Genomic DNA, 17,541 nt, shown 5'->3' with positions numbered 1-17,541 from the left:
TCCGTGGGATTTCCCAGGCAAGAATACTGGAGTGGGTTGCCATTTCCTTCTCCAGGGGATCTTCCCTATCCAGGGATCAAACCTGGGTCTCCTGCATTATAGGCAGATTCTTTACCAACCGAGCCACCAGGGAAGCCCAAATAAATAAATATTAAAAAAAGAAAAAGAATTGCTTCATTTGGTTCTCTAGAGTCTCATTATTCAAAGTGTGGTTCCCCAACCAGCACTGACTCCTTAGAAATGCAGAATCTCAGGCTGCATCTGAGACCTACTTATTTAGAATCCGTATTTTCACAAGATCCCTGGGGATTCTTGTATACATTTAATTTTGAGAAGTACTAGTTTAGTATATATGGAGTATAACAGAAGCGTTTAAACACATTATTAAAAACCAATATGTCACTGATGTATGTAAATTAAATCATTATGCTATACTCCTTACACTTGTACCATTAAAGTAAAAGTGTTAGTGAATTCTCCAGGCAAGAATACTGGAGTGGGTTGCCATTCCCTTCTCCAGGGGATCTTCCTGACCCAGGGATCGAACTTGGGTCTCCCACATTGCAGGTGGATTCTTTACCATCTGAGCCACCAGGGAAACCTAACACTTAAACCATGCTGCCTGGCAATTATATCTCAATAAAACCTGAGAAAAAGAATACCTAATGTCAAAAAAAGAAAACACAGAGACTTAGAAAAACTGTTTTTCTTTTTAAAAAAGAAACAACCAAGATGATGTCCTAGTGGCAGGTGATAGAAAACAAGAGGATGCTAATTAATAAAAGATCATTGGCTGTTTCAGCATTTAAGTTTTTGGGTTCCTCAGTATACAAACACTGTAGGATCTTCTAGGTAGTGTTACGGAATATTGTTATAAAAAAGAGGGTGTCATTTCTGATTGGGTGAGGTTCTGGCTTGGGAGATGCCTCCAAAAGCCTTGAACCTTGCTCATCCTTCAATTCTGACCCAGAGTGGCTTTTTCAACAACCGTTCCCTGCCCCCCCACCCCCCAGCAAAATAATGTAAGGTGAAAAAATGATTGACTCAGTAACAGCTAAAAGGATCTAAATTTCCCAAGCACTTACGTGTCGGTTGCTTTCAGGCCCTTTCCATCTACTACATCATTTAATTCCCGGAACGACTCAATCCCACTATCTCCATTTTACAGATTGAGAAAACTGAGGCCCAGAGACGTGGAGTCCCTTGGCCAAGGCGACCCGCAAGCACATGGAAGAGCCATACCATTCTGGGGGAGAGTTTTTGTAGTTTCCCGGATACAAGGGCGTGACAGTTTGCAGCTTCTGGAGCCAGATGACCTGGGTTCAAGGCTACTTATTAGATGTGTGACTTTGGGCAAGTCAGCTCTGTTTCCCCATCTGTGAAATGGGCTATGGCAATGCCATCTATCTTTGCGGGTTGGTAAGAAGAGGAAATGAGCGGCTCGGGAGAGTACCAGGTAGCTAGCTGATACTCCTTGGGTTTCATCGCTTCCACTTACTTCCTCCTGCGGTGCCTGCGCTCCTTGTCCTCCCTGCGCATGTCCGCGTCATACGCTGGGGGAGGGCCATGCCGGTGCCGCCGCCTCCGCTCGCCGCCGCCGTCTGGGCCCTCGCTCTCGCCCTCGCCGCCCCGGGCCGGCCGGCTGCCCTCGCGGTGCCGGGACCTCCGATCGGCCTTGTCGTCCGGGGCCTCGTCGCCCGGCCTGCGGTGCGCCCGGTGCCGGCGGGGCTCTCCGTCGGCCCCGGTGCGCGGGGACCCGCTGCGGCTCTCGCGGCTGCCCGCCTGCCGGTGCGCGTGCCTCCGGTGCGGGTCGCCCGCCTTGCCCCGCTCCGCCTCGCCCTCCCAAAACCCCGGCTGCTCCAGGCCGCCCTCCCGGGCGTGGTGGTCCGATTCGCGACCGTAAGGCCCCTCCCGGCTCAGCTCGGCCTCCTGGCTGCCCGCCCAGGGCCTCCGGGTGTCCAGGCCCACGGAGCTGCTGGGGTCCCGGGCCCGGTCGTGGTAGCGGGCCTGTTTCCTGAGGAAGTCCTCGGCTCGCTGCTGCCCGAGGCGCTGGTCCACCGTGGGCTCGGCCGCCCGGCTCTTGTTGGTGTTGTTGTTACGGTTCTCCTGGGGGTCGACCACCAGCGGCCGGTCCAGGTGGGTCTTCATGTCGGGCCGCAGGTGGCGAGCGTAGGAGGCCTTCCAGCGCTCGTCTGGGTCCATCTCGTTGTAGAGTGCCTCCCGACTGGCCAAAAGATTCTGCTTCCTCATCTCGCTTGTCCGCTGCTCCCACACCGACTTGGCGGGCTTCTGGTTCTTCTGTTGCTCCTTCCTGTAAAGAAATCGTGCCGGGGTTATGGAACTGCTGGGCGTCGTGGCCTGCAGGGGCCATTCAGGCCAACAGGTGTGTGGGCCCCGGTGGAGATCTCAGCTCAGTTAGGTATTTCCACCTTGGTGGATGTCTTGCTCCAAGTGGGCATTTTCACCCAGATACCTGTCTCAGTGGGCATCTTGACCTAGGTAGGCATTTCTGCTCAGGCAGGTACCTTGGCCCAGACAGACATCTTGACCCAAGTGGGCATCTCTGCCCAGGTGGGTATAACGGCCCAGTGGGCATCTCCACCTGTATCGGTACCTTGGCCCAGAAAGGCATGTTGACCTGGGTAGGGGGGAGGTCTCTTGGACCAGGTGGGATATCTTGACTTGGCTGGGTATCTCCACCCAACTAGGTGTTTTAATGTGTGTGGAAAAACTCAACCTGGCTGGTCATCTCAGCCTTACAGGAGTCTCAGCCCAGGTGGGCATCTTGGGTATCCTGGCTTGGCTGGGCATTTCGTCTAATGGGGGTCTCAGTCAGGTGTATGTTCATCGACTGACCTCTCTATTCCTCTTCAAGTTGTAGTACAGGGCCCCTGGGGGCGGTCCTGATGTTCAGAATACTCTTAATCTCTGAGACAGCCAATCATAATGAACACTGACCTGCAGCAGGTTCTGGAAGCCCTCGCATAGGCACTTGGGAGTCTTGAGACAGTATCTCTATGGAGATGGTGAAAAACACCAGTGGGATTGTTGCTGGGGGTGCCAACTGAAGCCCTCAAACATTCAGATTTTTCCAGGCATTCTGTGTGTATCTGTATTTGTATACAGACCATCACCTCCTATGGGCTTCCATGTCTGAGCATGTATCTCCCTGTGTTCTCCTTTCACAGCCACCTCCTTGCTTTCTGGGAAAGAAAGACCCCTCTACATTGTCCAGTGATGCACTGCCCCACAGTGTTGCAAAGTCCCGGGACTACCCAACAAAGGCACGATTCAGAATATCGGTGTATCAGTCTTCTTGCCTGGAGAATCCCAGGGATGGGGGAGCCTGTGGGCTGCCATCTATGGGGTCGCACAGAGTCGGACACGACTGAAGTGACTTAGCAGCAGCAGCAGTGTTAATGAATCTTTCTTTAATCAAAACACCTTAACTCTCACCACCTGACCACCTCTGATCCACTAGCAAATTCTGGTTCACTCTTACCTTCACGATCTGTCTACAATTCAGCTATACCCATCACCTGCTCTGGCACCACCCTGGTCCATTCCTTATTATCTCTTTTGCAGGGAACAGTGCAGTCCTTTCCAACCTGGTCTCTTGCCCTTGCTCCCCTGATAGTACCTACAGGGCACCTGAGTCCCTATTCCTCCTTAAGAACTGTCCATGTGTCTCCCCTGGCTCAGAACAAAATTCTCTGTCTTCCCCACTGCCCAAAAGGCCCTACAGGATCTGTTCATCACCTGTCTGCCTCTACCTCCTGCCACTTCTCCACCCCTACTCACTCTACTTTAGTTACATGGGCTTCTTTCTGGTACCCTAACCACACTGGCACGTTCCTGCCTCAGGGCCTTTGTACATGCTGTTCCCACTGCCTGAGATGAGCTCCTCCCTCACCTTCTTCAGGCTTTGTCACCTGAGACCACCCCTGACAATTTCACTTAAATCATAACGCTCATCACTCCTAGCCCTCCCTATACACCTCAACCTCTTTTTAATGCTGTATTTTCAGCAACAGTGTCTGGCACAGAGTATGTGTTTATTAACTATTTCTTGACTGAAAGTGGGTGGGAGGGCAGAAGTACTTTTTCCTAAGGCTCAACACAGTTAGGGACTGCTCCCTGCCCCCAAATCCTTGACTGGGAGGATGCAGAGGCTGAGGAGCCCAGAGAGCATCTCAGAGTTGGTGGCACTTACACAGCTATGGACATGTTGGCTGCAGACAGAGGACTCACTTCTGCCACCTCTTTGGCTTTCTGGAGGGCGAGTTTCTGGTTGGCAGCCTCTTCTTCTTCTTGTTCATCCTAAAAGGCACATAGGATCCCTGTTCACAAACTATGAACTGGGCCTTGGGGCCGCATCTCTGACCCTACTGTTAACCAGGGGCATCATTTGAGATATTTACAAACAGGTCTGGCTTGGGTATCAACCAATCAGAGCTGAGGCCCCCTAATCGGAATGTATACTCATTGGTTAAGTGTACTGCTATCCCCTTCATGTCCAGGCTTGATATCCAGCTCATTCTGAACCCTATTTTAACACACGGAAGAAAAGGAAAGGAAAAAGACTGCCTTCTTTTCCCACAATGGAGATTTTTCTGTCTCAATGAGCTGGAAATTAATGCAAAGATTTTCCTCTCATTCTACTTCCTGGGTCATTTAAGCTCTCTGAACCAAGACTTTAAATAAAACACCAATAAGCCCCCACGTGCAGAAAAATCTGGCACCCACAGCCCATCCCATGCACTGCCAACAGCCTCCAGAAGGGGAATCAGGAGAGGAACTTAGATTCTCAGCCGGTTAGGTTCAGAGAGGAGGAGGATGGGGGAAGATGTTTTATAAAATACATACAGAAAAAGACGTTTTGGGGCTTTAAATCCTTCTTCAGCCTTCATGCAGGGCCTCATTCGTAAAACAGAAAAGCCAACAAAGAAAAAGCAAAGAAAAGGCAACGAGAAAGAAATGGCCAGAGACAAACCCGCCAATAAGCAAGATCATGCGGTGGCAGGGCACCTCTCCCACTGCGCTGGGATCTCTGGGGCAAGAAGCAACCTTACCACCTCGGAAATGGTCAGATCAGGACACTCTGTGTCAGTGACAACACAGGGGTGGGACTCGACTGGCCACCCTGCTCTCCCAAGTCCACCCCTCTTTCTGGCATCACATCCAAGCATTTCTGAGAGCCGAGTCCCTGGACTACTTGCCTCGGATACACTGCAAATGCACAAATGCAGATTCCCAGGCCTCCTGAAGAACCTGGCCCGGGCCCCAGCATCTGCGTTTTCAACAAGCTCCCAGGTGAGTCTGAAACACGCTCGAGTTCAAGCCGTGCAGCATATGGTTAGAAGCACAAATTCTGGATCCGTCTGGATTCAAATAGCAGCTCCTCCACTTTCTGCTTACCTTGGACGAAGTCTTTCTTTGTACCTCACAATCTTCCTCTAAAATTTCAACTCCTAGACTTCCCTCCTTCATATTTCTCCTTAGCACTTATCACTAGCTGACAAGTTTCTTTCTCGTCTATCTTCTGCTAGAATATCAATGAAGGCAGAGATTTGTCTGTTTTATTCCTGGCTATTTCCCTGGCCCCTAGACCAGGCCCTGTTCACAGCAGATGCTCAATAAATGCTTTTCAATGAATAACAAAGTCTGTAAAATGGGGTTCAGAGAATTTGCCTATGAGGTTTTCTGTGAGGGCTAAATGAGATAAAAACCTGTCTAACAACAAGGTCCTATGATGTAGCACAGGGAACTATAGTTAAAACCTTCTAATAAACTATAATAAAAATATGAAAAATAATCTATGTTTGTAACTGAATCACTTTGCTGTACACCAGAAACTAATACATTATAAATCAAATATACCTCAATCAAAAAAAATTAACCACATCAGGGGCTGAGTGGGGTCCCTGCCACATTTTAAATGCCCAAGAAATGCTTGTGGAATAAACGAAGGGAAGAATGAGGGTCTGGATGTCATTTCACAGGCGATGAGCTTTCTCCCTCTCTTTTCCCACCCTCCTGGGGCACCCCCTCCCCGACAGCAGCCCTTGAGGATGGGGTCTTGGAACCAAGATGAGCTCATGGTTAAAATCAGCCCCTGGAACAGTGACACCAGTCAGCCCCATGGTGGCCAGGACTGTGGCCGTATGCTAGGGGGTGGCAGAGATTTCCGTCTTTCCTCCAGTCAGGGCTGGGCCTGGGAAACTCTCCCTCCCTCCTGCCATGGCTGGCAGATGGACGGTTGGCAGTCTTCTCAGTTCAGTTCGGTTCCCTGAATATGGCCTGTGTACCTTAAGGCATGGGGGATGGGGCGGTGAAGCTGAGGCAGGCCCCAGGCCTGGCCCTCCTGAATGATTCTGCATATGTTCTCTTAATGTGATAGGGCTGCAGGTGAAAGACTTGGGCTAGACCACGACCACCTCCTAGCATGCCTTTGTTCCAGACAGCTTCCCCTCAAACTGCAAAAGGTGCTCGGCTTCCCTTGTGCGGTGCAGTACCCGTTCAACCCTTCCTAGCAGCCCTGCTCAGGGGCTATCCCGAGGGCATAAGCTGTGTTCCTGAAAGCAATGTTGCCTTCTCTGTGCCTAGCTGAGGTGGACCTGAATCTCAGGGAGTACGGGGCTGCCCTAAGGGCATTTGGCATAAGATTTTGCCCAAATAATCCAATACCACTGACCATGAATGAAAACTGGGCTGCTTCCTCACATGAACAGTTCATACCCCCACACCCCAAATTCCTTTCTGATTTCATTTACTGTGCTCTGCTCTTTGAGGGATCACACCTCTGCTCTTTCAGTTTCTAGCTATGTGGCAAGGTCCTGGCCTCTCTCGGCCTCAGTTTTCCCATCTGCAAAATGGGGATAACAGTTACTCCCTATCTCATGCTTTCTGGTGTCTGCCATACGAGAGGGGCCATCACGTTTCCTTTGGTGGTTGTTAATTTTTATTTTGATCGTTACCTGCTCAGCTGGGGCTCAAATGAAAGTTGGCAGGGTGTGTGGGTAAAGAACTCAGGCTCTGGAACTTGCCAAGTCTGGGTTTGAATCCTAGCCTTCCCTTTCCCAGCTCTGTAAAATGAAGAGCTGTAGCTCCGGATCTCTGGTCATGCGAAGTGACTTACAAAGGTTCCTGTTATTGATCACTTCCTGTATGCCCCAAATTATGCTGAGCTCCTGACATGTATAGCATGATGCTTTAAATAATAGCAGCTGTCATCATCCCATCTGGGGTCGGTGATTCTGCCTTTCTGAACCTCAGTCCCCTCTTCTGCCAAAGGGAAATGACAGTTACACCTGGAACCATGAGCATCATATAATTCTTTACTGCTGCTGCTCAGTGGTGAAGTCCGGCCAGTTCCCAAGCTCACGGGGACACACACTGAGCCTCAGAACCTTGTCTGGGCTACTCTCCATCTGTCCCCTCCTTCCGGGTTTAGGGTGCTGACAGTGCCTGCTCGCCTGGAGGCTGCCGCATTCCTTGGAAGCCCCTCGACACTGCCCACTCCCTATAAACGGGCACTCTGGTGGAGTTTGCCATCTGCTTCCTGCAGCAACCCTGCTGCCTTAACCACCCCCACCTCCGCCCTCCTTTGCTGAAGAAGCCACTTGATGAGGGACAGTCTATTTTGGGGGTGGGGGAGGAGGTGCCTTTCTCCCTGGCACAGTGAAGCCGGGACAAAGGCTCTGACCCCAGCTCGTGTCCCCCTACCCCACCCTACCCCCTGCCTGGCACGGTCCTGATCTGCCATGAGCAGGTGGTAACTTTGCACAGCAACATTCTCCCACCAACTCCACCTTGGTGAGCTCCTGGGCGTTAGCCAGATTATCCACCGCGATGGCCAAGAACACGTTCAGGAGGGTGTCTGCAAACGCTGGAGTTAGGGAAAGCATTGCCACATGAACCCTGATATCTGGGACTCCTGAACCCCTCCCTTATGCTTCCCCTGCTCTCCCTGAGGCCCCGGGCTCATCCGCCCCCCCAGAGGATACAGTTCCCGAAGAGCGTCAGCACGATGAAGTAGATGGAGAACACCATGCCGCCTTGCACGCCCCCCTGAGACTTGATGCCGTCATACATGACCTCGTTCCAGTCTTCGCCCGTCAGGATCTGAAAGGGGAGGGAGAAACACACAGCCAACCCCCCCTCAACCTTGGGCCCCTCAGAGATGCAGCTGTGGAGCCGGAACCTGGCGTGTGGGCCCTTTCTCGGCCTTTGTCTCTGGGTGGGGATGGTCTTGGCCGTTTGCGAGAGGAAACGGCTGTCCTTGCGTGGAGGAGCTCTCAGCCTGTTCTAGCAAAAAGGGACCCTGGAAGAGGAGTTTCAGATCTTTCTGGTTTTCTGATATGATAGGGAGATTTTGCTATAGGCTGAGTCGTATATGTTGAGACTATAAACCCTCATGTGATGTTATTGGGAGATGGGAGGGAATTAGGATTAGCTGAAGACATGATGGTGGGGCCCTCATGAGGGGATTGTGTGCTCAGTCGTGTCCAACTCTTTGTGACCGCCATGGACGGGAGCCTGCCAGGTTCCTCTGTCCATGGGATTTTCCAGGCAAGAATACTGGAGTGGGTTGCCATGCCCTTCTCCAGGGGATCTTCCTGGCTCAGGGACAGAACATAGATCTCCTGCATTGGCAGGCGGGTTCTTTACCACAAGTGCCACAATGAGGGGATTAGTGCCTTTATAAGAAAAGACAGCAGAGAATTTGGTCTCTCTCTGCCTCTCTGTCTCCCTCCCTCCCCCTGCTGTGTGTGAGAGAAGTGACAAGGCAGTTGTCTACAAGCCAGAAGAGAGTCCTCACCTGGAATCAACCCTGGATGCACCCTGATCTACCTCCAGCCTTCAGAACTGTGAGACATAAATTTCTCTTGCTATATATCCACAGGTACTTCTGGACTGCTGTATCTGGGGGTGGGGATGGTGGTGGTACAGGTGATCAGAGGAAGCCTCAGGTAAAGAGACGCAAGTGCTGGCAAACAGACACGATGCTGACGTGTATGGGAAGGGCTAAAGGGATGTGTATGCAGGATCTACACGGTTGTTAAAAAAATATCCAGCTTCCCTCCTTTGCATTATTTCCATGAAAGTGAAAAAAAGTGAGAGTGTTAGTTGCTCAGTCAAGTCCAGCGCTCTGTGACCTCATGGACTGTAGCCTGCCAGGTTCCTCTGTCCATGGAATTTTCCAGGCAAGAGTACTGGAGTGGGTTGCCATTCCCTTCTCCAGGGGATCTTCCTAACCCAGGGATCGAACCTGGGTCTCTCCTGCATTGCAGGCAGATTTTTTACCATCTGAGCCACAAGGGAAGCCCCATTATTTTCATGAGGATAAAGTAAATATGAAAGAACTCCAAAGATGTTAATCCATTAGGTAGGGTTTTGCAGTCTTGGCACTGCTGGCATTTGGGAACTTCCTCTTGTCCTGTGCACTGCAGGGTATTAAGCAGCATCCTTGGGCTCTACCCATTAGATGCCAGTAACACCCCCACACCCCACTTGCGACAACCCTAAAATGTTTCCAGATACTTCTAGGTGTCCTTGGGGGACAAATACCTCTTGGGCAACAAGCCCTGTGCTGAAGACATATGGGCGGTGATGACTACTATCGATAATCATTGATGTAAAGGCTCAGAATTTCATGGATGGTTTCCCTTTCCAAGCCCCTGTCTACAGGTCTCATTCAGAAGTTCCCCTTCCCCCAGGAGAAGAGAGGAGTGAAGTCACATTTTCCCATAAACTTTCTGTTCTCTAAAGAGACAGAACCCACATGGAATGGCTCTGGAAGTCCCAGCTTGGCCAGTTCTAAACCTTGGGGCATGTGCCTACATGGGTGCAGAAGTTGGTTTGGCGGGACCACCCACGGTCAATCTGTCTGCTTTGGAATACGGAATTGGGGTGTCTTCCAGTCACGGGGAAGATGGTGTATTATCGATGTCTATTATTTTCTATATTCTGATGCTTTGACATATGGGAGGGGTCTTACTGATCCTGGGGGGAGTCAGGACTAGCTAATTCTTAGAGTTAGTACACAATTTGCCTGTGGGTGTGGTTTAAAAAATGAAAACCAACCAATTCAGAGCCCACACTCCAAACCATCTCCACTACTGGGCTCTTACACTTAGGCCAATATTCTACTGTTGGAATTAGCCCAGGGTCAGGTTCCATATAACTCAAGACAGCTCCAGGACTTGCCGAAATTATTCAAACTAGCCAATCCTAAGCCTGATTAACCTGCCTTACCCATTTCTTCCTGTGGAACAGCCACAATAAAGGCTCCTGCCCACATTTCCTGTCCCCCTCCTAATGAACCCTGGTGCTTCTCCATGGGGCCCTGCATTCATGGGACTGGGTGAAGGTTGTACCTGAAAAACTGTCATTATTGCTGCTGGAAAAGTGTCGAAGTTGGTAGGAGGAGTCCCTTCATCGAAATTAAACCTGTGGAGAGGGCACAAACATTTCACGTTGGTCCCACCCTAGGCGTGTGAGGGCTTGGCTCAGTATCTTGTTTCCAGGGCAACATCGCCAGCATCTCTGTTTCCTTTAGAAAGACATACTGAGTGGTACCCAGGGCCCTGCCCATCTGGGTGGGTGCACTGGGCATCATCCAGGCCATGAGGAAGGCAGACTGTGTGGTGCAGGTGGGCCTGGGTCTCTGGAGGCAGTGAGCAAGGTAAGGGTGGGAGGCCCTGGGCTGGACCCCAGGGAAGCACAAGTCAAGAGAAGCTGCTGAGCACTTACTGGCCGCCAAAGAGTTGCATTCCCAGAAGGGCAAAGACGACGATGAATAGGAAAAGGAGGAACAACAGGCTGATGATGGATTTCATGGAGTTGAGAAGAGAGACGACCAGGTTCCTGAGAGATGCCCAGTACCTGCCAAGAGAGGCCAGGGTTGGGGTATGGGGGTCAGGCTGGGGCCAGGGTGGCAGCAGCTGAGCCCATCTTCCCAACATGGGAAGGAGGTGACCCCGCCCCAGCCCCCATCCCCACCTTGGGATGCCAGGGAACCCAAAGACTTACTTTGTGACTTTGAAAATACGCAATAACCTGAGGGCTCGTAACACACTGATTCCAAAGGATGTGCCGGGTTTTATGACAGCCCAGATGACCTCAAAGATACTCCCGATGATGACCTAGAACAAAGGATCCCGGTCTTGTGTCCATGCTCCTTGCAAATGTGCCTGGGTCTGGACCTTGCAGGAACCCAGTCCAACTCCCCCCACTCAAATGAAATCATAGTGAGTGTCTCACACGCCTCTTATCCCTTCTCTTTTTAAACTTATTAACATGAGTGCAAAGAATTCTTGAAACATAATTACAAAGTGAATGCCCATGCAACCACCATCTGCGTCGAGAAATAGAGCATGTCAGCACCCTGAAAGCCTCTGGGGAACCCTAGACATAGCCACCACCCTGAATTTTATAATAACTATTTCCTTGCATTAAAAAAATTGAGGTGAAATTCACACAACAGAAAATTAACCAGAATGGTTCATTTAAAATAATGCACGATTCAGTGGCATTTAGCATGTTCACAGTGTATAACCATCACCCTTCTCTACTTTTGAAACATTTCCATCGCTCCCAGAGGAAACCCTGGACCCATGAGCAGTCGCTCTCCAGCCCCCTCCTCCCAGCCCCTGGCAACCACTAATTTACTTTCTGACTCTGGAGATTTGCCTGTTCTGGATATAAATGGAATTACGTAATACGTGACCTTTTATGTCTGGCTTCTTTGACTTATGTTTTCGAGGTCTTTGCCTTAAAGTGTTCAAGGATCCTCTGAAATCCGTATAGCTTGGTCTTGTCCGTCTGAACTTTCATGAGCAGAATCATGCTATATGGACTAGTTCTGCTTCCTGTGCGATACCATGTGGCTGATGGGTGTGGCTACTGTTGGCTGCCTCTCGCTGGTGCAGAGAACTGCATTATTTATATACAACTTATTTATCCACCCTACTGCAAAGGGAGATTTGGGTCATTTGGCTTGGGACTAGTGAAGCCGCTCAAGGCATTGTTGTATATGTCTCTTAGGTGTCCGCATAAGTTTCTCTAGAGTGAATCCCCAGAAGTGGATTTGCCAGGTCATCCTTTACTTTCCAAAATGGGTCCGTAAATTTCCCCTTGCACTGGCAGTGGTTGGGGAGGGTTCTGGGAGCTCTGTATCTTCATCAAAGTTGGGGATTATCCTCTGATTCCTTTTGCACTCAGCAGGATCTGTCATACCCATGCGTGACCCTACTTCTCTCTCTCCTGTGTCCCCAGGTATCAACCATTCTAAGCACATCAGCTGGGGAATGAACTCCTTAGAAACCAGAGCACTTACCCCACAATCAAAACAGTTGAAGGAAGAGTGGAAGTAAGGCCGCGTCCCAAGCCCGTACATTTTTATAAACATTTCGGACATAAAGAGTCCTAAGAAAATGAATTCTGCATAGTCTAGAAAGGGAGGGGGGAAAACAGAGAGGAGATTAGATTTGTGGAGGGAGCTGCTAGGTGGCTCTGACGTTCCTATTAAGTGAAACTTGGCTGGTGGGTTCCTGGGTGCTTACTATGGTTTTTTAAAAATTAATTAAGAAAATTTAAAATTGAAGTATAGTTGTTTCAGGTATGGGCTTCCCAGGTCGCTCAGTGGTTAAGAATCTGCCTGCCAGTGTAGGAGATGCAAGTTCGATCCCTGGGTTGGGAAGATCCCCTGGAGAAGGAAATAGCAACCCACTCCAGTATTCTTGCCTGGAGAATCCTATGGACAGAGAAGCCTGGTGGAGTGTAGTCCATGGGGTTGCAAAGAGCTGGACATGACTGAGCAACTGTACACACACGCTTATTTCAGGTATATATAATTGAATCAGAAAAGTGATACAGTTATACATACATACATATATGTGTGTGTGTGTGTAGATATTCTTTTCCATTATAGGATACTACAAGGCATTGAATATAGTTTCTTATGCTATACAGTAGAGCCTCATTGTTTATTTTATACATTTTCCTATGTTTTTAAAATGAGCAAGCAACTATACTCCAATAAAAATTAATTAAAAAAAAACAAATGAATGAATGAACTAACTGGCTAATAACTAACTCTATAACTAACAAAGTACTATTACTAAGAATTATGTAATAATACATAAGAATTATGACTCAACTGCTTTTATATGCTTGAGCTCCAAAGGACTGATAGAAATATTAATGGAAATCATAACAGTGTCCTATTTGTAATCCTTGTGTTAGGGACTTAGTTGGGAGTGCCAAAGGCAACCAATCTAAGGCATGGCTTTTCTCCCAACTAGGAAAACTCATTGGATGTCCCCTAGAAATCCTGTCTTGCTAATGTCTAAAAGTCTTGATGTAAGACAAAGCCTTTTGTTTTTCGATGAGAATGCATAATGGTGAAAATTTTGCCTTGGGAAGAGGTAACTATGAGTATTTGTTCGCTCCAGCAAAGAAATGGTTAATAGCAATTCCTTTTCTAAGAGGGTTTTCTTGGTGGGGTAGGAAGATGAGTGGTCAGGAAGGGCGTGAGCAGTCACCTTTCAAAGGGGAAAGAGAGGTAAGAGAGATTCTGAGAGGAAGAAAGCATATAGAAATCGAAGACAGAGGCCTCAAACTTCTGAGAATTCCATTCTGGTCACATAGCTAGCTCTGTTTGAAGGTGAAGAGTATTTGTTATATCACGCATATCACTCTCTTTTAAAATGGTATAAGACTTTTTTCTAGTTCTTTGTGATTTTATTCTGGCTGTGCCACGCAGCTTGCGGGACTTTAGTTCCCTGACCAGGGACTGAACCTGGGCCCTCAGCAGTGAAACTGCTGAGTTCTAACCACTGGACCACTGGGGAATTCCGTAGTATATCATTCTTAAATCAATTTTAACAAATTTATTTATGTATTGGGCTGTATTGGGACTTAGTTGTAGCACGTGGGATCTAGGTCCCTGACTGCCTGCACTGGGAGTGCCGAGTCTTAGCCATTGGACCATCAAGGAAGTCTCTATATCCTTCTTTTAAGAGGTGATTTGAACTGACTGTCAAGGTCTTTCCCACTCATTCATGATTACTGAACCTTCCCTTAGTTTTAGGACCCCAGGGAGCTTTCAGTGTCTGAGGGAAACTCTGGGGTCTCCAGAGCCCCCAAGATTGAAACGTCAGTGAGGAAATCTGTCTGTAACATCTGATGCATTCCAAAAGCCCCCAGAAGAAATTCGGGGAGGATGTAAGAATTTCCAAGATGCTTGTTTCCCAGTTACCATGGAATCATGAGAGTTGGTGACACACAAGACCTGAGAGAATTACTGATCTCTAAGCACTGGTGGATCTGAAGAAGTTTCAGTGTCATCAAATCCAATTTCTCGCAAGTATAGAAGAGAAATGTGAGACCCAGAGAAACGACTACACTTCATTGATTACAACACATATTTTTGTTCATGTTTTGACATCTCCGAAACTGGGGTGTAATTTAAAACCAGCCTGCCCTAGTTTAGATGGCAGCATTGTTTCCTTTCTTAGTGGCACATAAAATAAAAATAAAAGAGTGCCATATAATTGAAGAGGTGGCTCAGTGGTAAAGAATCTGCCTGCCAAGCAGGAGACCTAAGTTCAATCCCTGGGTTTGGAAGATCTCCTGGAGAAGGAAATGGCAACCCAATCCATTGTTCTTTTTTTAAAAAAATCATTTATTTATTTGGCTGTGCTGGGTCTTAGTTATGATGTGTGGGGGCTTCTCTCTAGTTGTGGAGCATGGGCTTATTTGCCCTATGGCACGTGGGATCTTAGATCCCTGACCAGTGATGGAACCCGTGTCCCTTGCATTGGAGGCGGATTCTTAACCATTGGACCACCAGGGAAGCCCCCACTGCGTTGTTCTTGCCTGGGAAATCCCATGGACTGAGGTACCTGGTGAGGTACAATCCACGGGGTCGCAAAGAGTCGGACACATCTAGCAACTAAATGGCAGCAGCAATAACTGAAGATGTCTTCATTTGATGGATAATGGTAATAATTTGTCCAAGGTCACATGGAGAGTTGGGGGCAGAGCAGGCACTGAGAACCCAGGGTACCTGATGATCACGGCAGGGATGCACCATCAGATATAGCTTGGGTTCAAATCCTGGCTACATCATTAACTAGCTGTGTGACTCTGGGCAAGTTACTTAACCTCTCTGGGTCACAGTTTTCTCAACTGGAAATTGATAATTAAAGGACGTTTATAGACAGAAAGGCCACAGGCAGGCAGGAAGTCTCAACCCCCTGTTCCCGAACCAGGACAGACAAAGCAAGGTGATTAGTGGGGAGAATATGGGAGATTAAAAATAGGCTATCCGAGGAGGTTAAGACAAAAAGTAAATAGTTCTCATTTGTAAGAGACTCCAGGGGGACCAAATGCAATTACTAAGGTTGGAACTAGGTCAGGGCTCTCGGAAGGAGAACTGGCCCCTGGGGAGTGTCCTGGGGGGGTGGTCAGCCAACGTGACTGGGAACAGTAAGGGTTACAAGGGGACAATGACCTGCACCAGACACCCAGGCCTCATGAGGCTGAAGACTTGATTTCTCCAGTGGTTGCGTGGGTTAATCTGAACCAGGTCAGAAGGGCAGAGAATCTACAGACCTAATTCAGACAAGCCAAAAGATGCAGGAGGAGGGCAACCAGCAGGCAAAAAGGTTTTGGGGAGTCCTCACTTGGGGCCCATACGCCAGAGCCAAGGCATCCAATTGCCTTCCTCACTTTCCAGCCACTACCCTTGTTGAATTCTCAGAGCTCTTTACTTTTTAAGCCCTGCTCATAGATCTTCCCTCCTTTCCTGCTTCTCCCCCAACGTGGTCAACAATTTTGATACTGCTGCTGCTGCTGCTAAGTCGCTCCAGTCGTGTCCGACTCTGTGCGACCCCATAGATGGCAGCCCACCAGGCCCCCCGCCCCCGGGATTCTCCAGGCAAGAACACTGGAGTGGGTTGCCATTTCCTTCTCCAATGCATGAAGATAAAAAATGAAAGTGAAGTCGCTCAGTCGTGTCCGACTCTTTGAGACCCCATGGACTTCAGCCTACCAGGCTCCTCCGTCCATGGGATTTTCCAGGCAAGAGTACTGGAGTGGGTTGCCATTTTGATACTATCTCATGTTAATTCCTGAAATTTGGGGACAGGCCCAAAAGGGCAAAGTCTTGGAAATCCTGGTTTTCACTGCAGGAGCAAGATGTTCTCACAGTTGTTGGAGGCTATTGTCTAGGAATGAATCCGAGACATAAGGAAGTCAAAAAGAACAAGAGAGGAAAGGGGAAAGAAGCAGAAGATTTGAAAGAAAAGAGACGAAGCAGAGAGAAATGAGAAGAAAAGATGAGTACAACATACAGGTTACTTTTTTGTCTCTAATGCACCTTCATCTCTCAACCATAAATTTGATTCCCAGGGATGCACCTAGAAATCATATGTATGTTTCTGTATCTGGCTGTCTTGCAGTCTGACCCTCTCTGTCTTTATTTCAATGCACCTCTATGTGCCTTTCTTAGAAAGTGATCATGTGTCTGATGGCCCAAATTCCAGCTTCCAGCTCTCAGGCGCCCCCTCCCCCAAATTGGGCTCTGTCATTGAGGCAGCAGGAACTTCAGCCCTATCTCCAGTTATAAACAGGGCCCAAGTAAAAGGGGAAAGAGGGAACACATACTGCCAAAGAAAGAGAACTAGAGAAAGGGTGTGAGGAAGGGATCAGGGAGCTGGTGGGGATGGGGCCAGGCGGTACTCACAGAGGAAGTCGGAGAGCCACTCGGGCTGGTTGTAGTGAACGATAGCGACACACAGCGTGTTGAGGGCTACCAGACTGAGCACAGTCCAGTAGAAGGCCTGAGTTTTGACCATGCGGCGGATGTAGAAACGCATCCTCCTCTCCTTTTTGTGAAAAAAAGTTGAGTTCTCCAGCTTGGCACTTTTAATGCTGGCTCGGGCGAAGGGAGACCCTGCCAGGGAAAGGATGGAGAATGTCAGGGTGTTCCTGCAGAGGAAATTAACCGATGTGTGGCCCAGGCACGGATTTTGGCCAGGGAACCCATTAGCTTCCCAAGCAGGCAAGCCCCCGGGAACCATTATGACTCAGGGGCTTAGCTTTCCAGAGATGGGACTTATGAGAAGGTAATGTCCCTGAAAATAACAGTGCTAGAAATAACCAGAGTGCTCAGGATGTGGTGGTAGGGGGCTTCCTTGGTTGTTCAGGAGTAAAGAAACTATCTGCAATGAAGGTAGATGTGGGTTCAATCCCTGGGTGGGAAGGGCATGGCAACCCACTCCAGTATTCTTGCCAGGAAAATGCCTTAGACAGAGAAGCCTGGTGGACTAGAACCCACGGGGCTGCAAAGAGTCAGGAATGACTGAAGTGACTGAGCATGGCATGGCATGGCTCAGAATGGGGAGGCTTATGGCTCTCCATTGCTGGAGTCATCGTTCTGTATCTCCCTCTCCTGGCACTGTCTGATCACTCTAGGGGTCATGCTACAGGGTGGGATGAGGCTGGAACCTCTGCTCAGGACTCCCAGTGCAG

The 17,541-nt window shown here is 49.1% G+C and overlaps 1 protein-coding gene and 1 long non-coding RNA gene across 9 annotated transcripts in view; one reads left to right on the top strand and one right to left on the bottom strand.

The window, feature by feature from the left end:
- The window catches only part of CACNA1A (calcium voltage-gated channel subunit alpha1 A), a 347,269-nt gene that overhangs the window by 80,606 nt on the left and 249,122 nt on the right, over nt 1-17,541 (bottom strand). For all 8 annotated transcript variants that reach the window (XR_015166640.1, XM_086408911.1, XM_086408912.1 and 5 more), the window contains exons 12-20: nt 16,754-16,963; nt 12,341-12,453; nt 11,035-11,147; nt 10,756-10,887; nt 10,380-10,452; nt 8,007-8,124; nt 7,812-7,879; nt 4,214-4,320; nt 1,499-2,311 (exon numbers count right to left, since the gene is read on the bottom strand). Coding sequence is in view for 7 of the 8 variants with exons in the window: in XM_086408911.1 (XP_086265037.1) it covers nt 1,499-2,311; nt 4,214-4,320; nt 7,812-7,879; nt 8,007-8,124; nt 10,380-10,452; nt 10,756-10,887; nt 11,035-11,147; nt 12,341-12,453; nt 16,754-16,963 (1,747 nt within the window). In the remaining variant the exon portion in view is untranslated. The remainder of the gene's footprint in view (nt 1-1,498; nt 2,312-4,213; nt 4,321-7,811; nt 7,880-8,006; nt 8,125-10,379; nt 10,453-10,755; nt 10,888-11,034; nt 11,148-12,340; nt 12,454-16,753; nt 16,964-17,541) is intronic.
- Nucleotides 2,246-5,815, top strand: LOC147368421 (uncharacterized). Its single transcript, XR_015166648.1, has 2 exons — nt 2,246-2,383; nt 3,189-5,815. It is a non-coding gene; the product is annotated as an uncharacterized LOC147368421 (long non-coding RNA).

Source organism: Bos grunniens, chromosome 7 (genome assembly GCF_055505025.1).
Source record: "Bos grunniens cultivar Pamir isolate PY7600 chromosome 7, Bosgru_T2T1.0, whole genome shotgun sequence".
Taxonomy (NCBI): Eukaryota; Metazoa; Chordata; class Mammalia; order Artiodactyla; family Bovidae; genus Bos; species Bos grunniens.
Note: the sequence above shows the minus strand (reverse complement) of the source record. Positions and strands in the feature narration are given on the sequence as shown.